The sequence below is a fragment of a genome, unplaced genomic scaffold (genome assembly GCF_019419815.1).
Source record: "Pyrus x bretschneideri cultivar Hongxiangsu unplaced genomic scaffold, Pyrus_bretschneideri_v1 Contig37, whole genome shotgun sequence".
NCBI classification, from domain to species: domain Eukaryota; kingdom Viridiplantae; phylum Streptophyta; class Magnoliopsida; order Rosales; family Rosaceae; genus Pyrus; species Pyrus x bretschneideri.
Genome location: NW_025999690.1, coordinates 2993444 through 3001665, shown reverse-complemented (window position 1 = coordinate 3001665; position 8222 = coordinate 2993444). Strand labels below are relative to the sequence as shown.

At 38.6% G+C, this 8222-nt stretch overlaps 1 protein-coding gene across 2 annotated transcripts; it reads left to right on the top strand.

The window, feature by feature from the left end:
* Positions 1 to 2385: 2385 nt before the first annotated feature.
* LOC125468342 lies at positions 2386 to 6040 on the top strand. 2 transcript variants are annotated; one of them, XM_048563994.1, is made up of 5 exons: positions 2386 to 2478; positions 2609 to 3140; positions 3477 to 3975; positions 4158 to 4239; positions 5592 to 6039. In XM_048563994.1, exons 1-5 carry the CDS (start codon positions 2422 to 2424, stop codon positions 5814 to 5816), a joined length of 1395 nt encoding a protein of 464 aa, XP_048419951.1. In that variant the 5' UTR covers positions 2386 to 2421; the 3' UTR covers positions 5817 to 6039. The 2 variants fall into 2 exon arrangements, with proteins under 2 accessions (XP_048419951.1, XP_048419950.1); XM_048563993.1 differs by lacking the exon at positions 2386 to 2478 and having other exon boundaries at positions 2503 to 3140; positions 5592 to 6040.
* Positions 6041 to 8222: the final 2182 nt, after the last annotated feature.

The window sequence follows — 8222 nt, the reverse complement described above, 5'->3', positions numbered from 1 at the left end:
GAAGTGTGGTAGATTCCGAGTATGAGATTTGAGTTGGAAAATGTCAAATCCATAGAAAAATATGGTGAAAATGCTTCTGGTTAGATCGTTGGTTCGGAAATTTAGAGCCAGGACGGTAGAACTAATCTTGGATCGATTTGGGCTGCTTGGAAGGCCACGGGAGCAGGCTGGGCCATGAGAGTGGGTTGCTCAGTGGGAGCAGGCTGGGCCAAGAGAGTGAGCTGCTTGGCCGGAGTAGGCTGGGCCACGGGAGTGTGTGCAAGGCTTAGGCTCGGCTTAACAACGCTTTGAGCTTGCGTTGGGATTGAAGTGACATGGCTTGCACCATGGCCTTGGATGGCACAGCTCGGGCTGTGGTGGTGACACCATGGACCTCGCTGCGGGTGGCTACCATGGTGGCTATCGCGGTGGTTCCTATGGTGGAAACTCGTGGTTCTGGTGCCGATCCACTTATTGTCACGTTTAGCCTTGTGAATTGCCGTGGTCCCATCTCTTGAATATTGGAATTTTCACTTGTTGAAGATGTTTGTTCACTACTCGCGCGTAGGAATTTCGGTGATCCTCAAGGGTAATTTTGTCATTTTGCCCAAAACTCCACGTGTCGCCTCTTGATTATTTTTGGCTTCACAATCCTGACCTGAATATCCAAATAAACACTGAAGTCAAGGCGTGTTGACCTACACCGAGACAGTGACAAAGCCATATTATGGAAATGATGGGTAAAAGTGCAAGTAGATTAAATTTGCGAATTAAGTAATGTATCACCAATAAGAAATAAGTACATTAGTCAACACTTAAATAATAGATCAATTCATCAACTTTCCTACCATTTAGTTTATAAAATTTAATCTCCTTAGCTTTATCCTAAATTAAAACCAGAGTCTAGATCTATTTTAAACTAAAGGTGAGTCTGCGCATTGCAGGGTGTTTCATATTACAAAATATGTAATTTCAAAGATAGATAAAAGTGCAGTAAAAGAATGTCACGGTACGGAACTTTAAGTTGTTGAGACATTATTCCTTAACTAAAGATCCAAGGTTTAAGAATTCTGGACCATAACATGAGCCAATCTTGAAGTTCAACTTCTTGAAAGTATAGCATGTGTTCTTGGTGTTCAACTTCATGTAAGTAGTAACTACCCAAAACTACTTCCAATGTAACCAATACAAGTCCTTGATACGCACCACCACCACTTGTTTTTGTCACCTTTTCTTTACATCTCTCAAACAATTGGGTTATAGGCCAAGAGCAAGACAGACAGACAAACATGGAGATGGGATATAGAGCAATCTAGTTACCTGGAATGAGACATGCACCATAATCCATAGAGTCCATCCAAATTACAAAGCCTGTTTGTAAAAGCTGTAAAAGGACACAACCTAGAGAAGGGGATCGATCAACCCCAAAAGAAGCTTCCCAATATAAAACAAACAAGTAATCTCTCTCTCTCTCTCTCTCTCACGCTTGGGACTACTCTCAAAGCAGTCTCTCTTCTTTTTACGAGGTACAGGTACACTCTTTCGTCCACTTTCTAGTTCCTAGTCTTGCCTCTGCTCAAGTGCGACGCCCTGTCACTGTAGTTATACAGTAAGTCTAAATTTTGAAGGCAGAGCGTCAAAGCTTTTGCTTCCTGCCAACTCCCATGTGACTCAATTTTGTAACAGTACTTTTAACTGGTATGAGAGAAAAAGAACGTGTCTTGTTATGTTCGAGCATTATCCAACTTAACCGATATGGAGATAAATATGATCCTTTGACTCTTGGTTTTTTGTGATAGGACTAAAACGAGCCCTATGGTCCTTTGGCTCTTGGTTGGAGATGGAGACAAATATGGCCCCGTACTGTTCATTAAAATATTAATATTTTGGAGGGTCAGATGTCTAAAACGAGTCATTTGGCTAGCCTTCGGTTAGAGATGGCCTTAATTCCCTCCCTCAATCTCAACTGGGATACCCCAGTTTGTTAAGAAGGTATCAGAGCAGGTTGTCCTACGTGTGAAGCCAAACGGTTACATGTGCTCCACGTCCTCCCATTGTACTATCCATGTGTTAGGCTTGAAAATTCGCCACACATGAGAGAATGTGTTGAGAATAAGTCCCACATTGATAAGAGGAATGATCTTGCAAGCGCTTATAAGAGATTAAACTACTCATCATATTACTAATTAATTTTATGATGAAACTTCAACTTCATTCACAGTCCCAAAAAAAATTTTGCAACGTGGGAGCAGTCAATGCTTTTCTACTCTGCTTCAAATTTGCTGTTGACTGAGTCATTTTCTTATGAAAAAGTGTTTTATAATTTACCCAACTGGTGGAGGATATAGACACAGCTCTTGTTCAAGATACCAAAAAGTATTTGACTCCACAAAGAGAAGCATCCCATCCACATCCACAAAGCCTCTCTCTCTCTCTCTCTCCATGGATCTCACAAGCCCCAGATGCTTTCAACCTCCATCTTTTATCTCATCCAGTGGGGTAAATATCCCACATTTGGTTTTTTTCCTTTTACCTTCATTTTGTTTTTACATTTGCCCATATGAGTTTTAATTACTCTTCCTTGTTTTCCTTTTTTTTTTTCCTGTTGTTTTTGGTGTTTGTGATTCAGGAACAGCCATTGGAGAGCAACCCAAGCTTCTATGGAAAAACCAGTAACAACCCATTTGCTGACACATTTCCAGATCCTCTCTGCAAGCTCAACCTCAAGGAAACCTCTGATTTTGTCAAGTCACTCCCGGTCCCAAGAAATGTCACGTCAGCACAGCGGAGGGAGGGAGGAGTGAGCTCTGTGACACAGAGGAGAGCAGTAGAAGCTCCTCCTACTCCTGGAAGGCCAGTTTTCAGCTTCTCAGTTGGCAACTTTTCGAGAAAGAGCTTTCCTTCAAAGTGGGATGATGCTGAGAAGTGGCTCATAAGCACTTCCTGCCAAGAATCTCCTGCTCACACCATCAAGCCACAATCAGATTCCACAAATATTTTTAACCCAAAACAATGTGAGGTTTTTGCTGAAAAATTAAGGGTCACAGAGGATAAGGTCTCAAAGGTGGTCTCAAGCTTCCAAAGATGTGTTTCTCTGAACAATTATCAATCTGCCAGAGCTTTCAATGGGGTCTCAACCACAGCTGATGTGCTTCTAAAAGGTTAAATATTTTACTTCAACTTTTGTGGAAGCTTCTCACCAGTTGGTGTTTGCATCACATGCCCCCCTTGTTGATCCACCTTCATCTTCCCGCCCCCGGGGGGGGGGGGGGTGCGGATGCGTAGAATCTAGTTTTTACCTTCTATAAAAACACACAAGAATTGTTCTAAGTTTACTAAGTATCTGCTTATGCAAAGAGAATTGGAGTCTTTAAATCTTCTAGCTGAAATAGTTACTGTTACATTTAAATTGCTTAATTTGATCATAACCAAATTTCTATGAACTGAGTTAATTTGTATTACAAAACTGAAATTTGGGTTTTGTTTTGTTTGTGCAGATAAATTTGTCAACGACATAGAACCAATTTTACCCAATTCCAGGTACTTAGAGCCAACTAAAGAAGGTTTTCTATTCAAAAACTCGGCCTGTGATGCCATAAAAGATGCAGGCAGCGGCACAGAAGAGGCTCATCATGTACACCATCGAGATGTCGGCACAGAGATGACTCCTCTTGGAAGCTCCACAACTTCGAGGTGCTCTACGCTGTTCAAGTGCTCATCTCCCGCGCGCCACAACACACCTGCAAATAGGTCAGGGCCATTGGCATTGGGGCACTCTAGCAGCACCAACAACACCATTGACATTGCCCAGCTGCAGGAGTGCCTCGGGACGCAGTACGATTCAGTTCAATCGAACTGGAGCTCAAGGGAAGAAGAGGAAGTGGAAATATCGAAAAGCTTGAGACATTTTGAAACAAGCAATCCGTGGGGAGAAAGAATTTCTGAAATTAGAGCTGCTGCATGGGAAGGGGAAGAAAATAACAAATGCTGCCTTAGGTAATAACTAGATGTTAAACCACATTTCTTTTGAGTTTTAAGAGTAGTTTTGCAGGTGGTGGGTAAGGCCTTCATTTTCGATGCACTCCATCTAGGGTTTAAACCCTCTCCCCGTCTTTTACTCAAACTTAGAATAGTAATATCGCTTGTAATAAAAAAATGAATGTGTTTTTAATGTACAGGTATCAGAGAGAAGAAGCAAAAATCCAAGCTTGGGTCAACCTCCAAAGTGCAAAAGCAGAAGCTCAGTCAAGAAAGCTTGAGGTACTTTTGTCATTCTGTTATTATATCCTTGGTGGAATCTTACTCTAGCAGGTTTTTGTTCTTTAACCATTTGTTGCTTTTGCATGGCAATTCAAATGCAAGCATTACAAACGTGAGATGGTAACTTGAATACTGATGTTGCCTCCCTTGCCGTTTTTCTGTATGATTTTCTATTAGAATAGGGAAATAATTGGAAAATATACAAAAGTTGAACTGGTTATAAACGTTTAATAAGAAAAAAAAAAAAAAAACCGAATAACACTAAGACGTCACATCAATAAAGGGGCACACAAACCCTGATTTAAATACGGCTTATTCTTGGGTGGTAAATGATTTTCACACTTATTTTCTGCTTATACACCCGGTTTAATTTTATCCCTTGATTCTTCCTTAATTTACTCAATACAAAGACCACAAATAAAGTATGCTAAAATCATTTCCCTTCTCGATTTAGTGATCCTCTAATTCTATTTTTGATTAAAAACTTATAATATTTTCTATTTGTGTGTATTTACTATAATAATTTTCTAACTATTGTAGATTCCATATGATGGATCCATGAGCTGGCATTTCAAGTTATAGTGCACTTTTGCTATTTGGTTATCAAACATATTACTAAGTGGTTGCATTGTCAAACTGCAATGGTAGGAAGTGCATTACTATATTGGTTCTGGTTGGATTAAGGTTATTGTTTTGTTGGCATCCTACTTCTCGAGCCACCCGTCGCTCTTGGATACTACTCTTCTTTTGTATTTTACACTGGACTCTGGTCCACTTCCATTGAAGTGCGTTTTGCTTTATATAATATGTAGTTTCTATGCATGCCAAACCTTTAAAGCAAAGAAGAAAGCTAGAAGTCATCACCCCCGCATTTTAATACTGGCAAGTAGCATTCCCATGTGCAAGTAGCAGCATTTACAAATCCATAGGGAATTGGAGAGTATTTACTTTAATTGGGTTGGAAGCTTGGTTTTTTGTTCTTTCCTATATTCATTATAGATTAGTGAAGATGGCACTATTCAGTATTCAGTATTATAGTCACACTATTTTGTAGCATCATCAATTCATTATTGTTATAACTTGGATTTTTATTTGTTAATACCATACTTTATATGTCCATGACATACGAATCATGTCCAATTTAGTAACAACACATGACAGTGTAGCGGTCACCCTAACATTTCACCTTTTCTCTTTTTTATACAATTAATATTCTACTTTTAACTTGCCTGCATAGTGGGAGCTCATCTACTCTACAAAATGTAGTCAAACTCACGTCTGCAAATTTCTCCCTTTTCACTTGAACTTCATTGTAGTTAACTGGCTGATGCATTTTTTGTGCTGGATTATAGGTGAAAATACAAAAGATGAGTTCAAACCTGGAGGAGAAGCTGATGAAGAGGATGGCAGTAGTGCATAGAAAAGCTGAGGAGTGGAGAGCAACAGCGAGGCAGCAGCACTCTGAACAAATCCACAAGGCCACCAACAATGCACACAAAATGATCACAAATAGGCACAACCCACATTTTTCTGGCCACATTTCTTGCGGCTGCTTCCCTTGCAGTAACATTAAGTAACAATCGAGGTCATCAAAGAAAAAAATGCAAAAAATATATATTTATTGATTTGTACTACTACTTAGTCTCACAGATAAATCAGAACTACATATTTTAAGAATGAGGCTCCATTGTAAGTTCAAAAAAGAGCAGTAGTGGCTGCAACACTAGGCCATTTTTTTTTTTCGTTACAAGGGGAAATCGAATCTGAATTAGAATCTACAATTAACTTACGAACAAGGGAAGCGATTTTCGTACTCCTGCTCTTCCTCCTGTACTTTGTGTGAGGATTGAATAAATAAAGGAGGATTGATGGATGTGAAATGCATATAGGCGTGAGTGTAACAATCACTACTTGGGGTTATTTCGGTACAATTGGATCACTGATTGGGTTTCCATTTTCCATTCCAAAAAGTTTAGATCGGATGGAAACACTATTTTTAATTCGGATTAGAAATTTTATGGCGGAATTGAAAATTCAAACTTGCACCCCAAATCACTACCAATGAACAATGTCTTAATCAAGTATTGAAGGATAACCTGTAAATGACATTTCATTAATCCAATATTTGGTTAAGAGCATTTATCTTTATAAATGAAGTACTGAGTCTAATTTTTTTACTTGCCAATATCGCTTGTATAAAGAATTTGTGTTTTTTGGTGCAAGTAAAGACTGTTGATGGAAGTAGCAACCTTGCATGCGCTTATAAGTAATTTGGATACTCCTTATATTGTTAATTGATTTTACGGTGAAACCACAACTTTCTTCATTGTATTAGAGCCAGTTGTACCACATGTGAAGCCCAATGGCCACACACTTTCCACACCACCCCGCTAGTATTGTCCACGTGGTAGGCTAGAAAATTCCTCACACATGAGTGAATTCCACATTAGTAGAAAGAGTAACCTTACATGTGTCTACAAGTAGTTATCAAGGACGGTAACGACCCCAAAAACAAATTAAGTCCAAACTGAAACACATTTTCTTCTTCTTATTAACGACTTGACATTTATGACTTGTTTACTAATTCGTAATCAGATTGAGAGGAATTGAATTGAGAAGGAATCAGAATGAGGTGGAATCAGAATTAGATTTATGTTGAAGTTGTTTACTAAAACTGTTTAGAATCGAAGTACAAATGATGCATATTCTATAAGTTGTTTACCAGTTCATATGAATCGGAATCAAAAATAGTTTGATTACTAAAATACCCTTGTACAAAACATATTTAAATTTTATTTAGCTAATTAATAATACAATTATTTTGTATATATAAAACTAATACAATTATTTATCATAAAAAAAAAACCTTTAATTACCATATAAAAAGCCTTTAATAACACAATTATTTTGTATATATGACACTAATACAATTATGTATCCTAAAAAAACATCTATTTACCATATAAAAATCCCCCACCATATATCAATTCTATGAACGCCTTCAATTAAACAACGAAATTAACGCAGGCCCTCCCCGTCCTCCTCGCCCTCTAAAAATCCCCATCTTTCTTCCCTCATTCTTCTTCCCTTATGATTCTCCTTCTTCTCCTCCAATTATTCTTTCTCTTCTTCAAATAACTAGCTAATTCCAAATATTTATTTATTATATTGGTTGTGGATGCAAATTTCCGCCTTCCTTTGATTGACAAATCTGCACTTGCAAAATAATAACACTTAAGAGAGAGACAGAGACAGAGGACCAATATGCTCCACATTGATCCTCTGTCTCTGTCTCTCTCTTATGTCTGCTTCTTCACTGGCTTTTGATTTGAAACCTAAAGGCACTCGGTGCTTTGCTATGAAGCCGAGATTGTTGAAAAGGTTGGAAGGAGAGGAGATAAGGGTATATTGGGTAGAAAAAACTGATTCCGGCTCAAGGCTTTCTTCCGGAATGCAAATACCACCTATTAGTTGGTAATTTGATTCCAGGTAAATCAGGGATTTGATTCTCTATTTTCGATGGGCCCAATATACAATTTCATTCGCCCAATGTTAGTAAACACTTGAATCACTTGGAATGAGTACAATTCTCAATCCTCTGACTTCATTCCTCTTAGGTAAACACGTCCTTAGAAAGAACTTGTAGCTCGAGTTATTGAAACCATATATTTACTTCAAGGTCTTATATATATACTTTTTGCACCGGAGTCCCAATTACAATTTTCCACCTTTTTTTGAGTATACTTTAAATAAAGATCACATGAGAGCAGAAGGTTAGACTGGACTCGGAAAACATCTGAAGCCTGCAAAGGCGAAGTGTGGAAAGCAGTGTTGTCTCCGTGCTGTTTCTTTGTTATTTGGCTTGTTGGCTTATTACCTCCGGAATCTAAGAACACCACAATATCTTCCTACCAGCCATTTTTGGAAGTTGGAACCTCTGGGACCAACCTGTAACCTATCTACATGCATGCAGCCATGCACGA

Excerpts from the sequence above, each read along its gene's own strand:
- LOC125468342 (XM_048563993.1), top strand. The coding sequence starts at position 2,540 with ATGAGTTTTAATTACTCTTCCTTGTTTTCCTTTTTTTTTTTCCTGTTG. Across the intron at positions 3,141-3,476 it reads AGCTGATGTGCTTCTAAAAG|ATAAATTTGTCAACGACATA; the intron begins GTTAAATATTTT and ends TTGTTTGTGCAG. Across the intron at positions 3,976-4,157 it reads AATAACAAATGCTGCCTTAG|GTATCAGAGAGAAGAAGCAA; the intron begins GTAATAACTAGA and ends TTTAATGTACAG.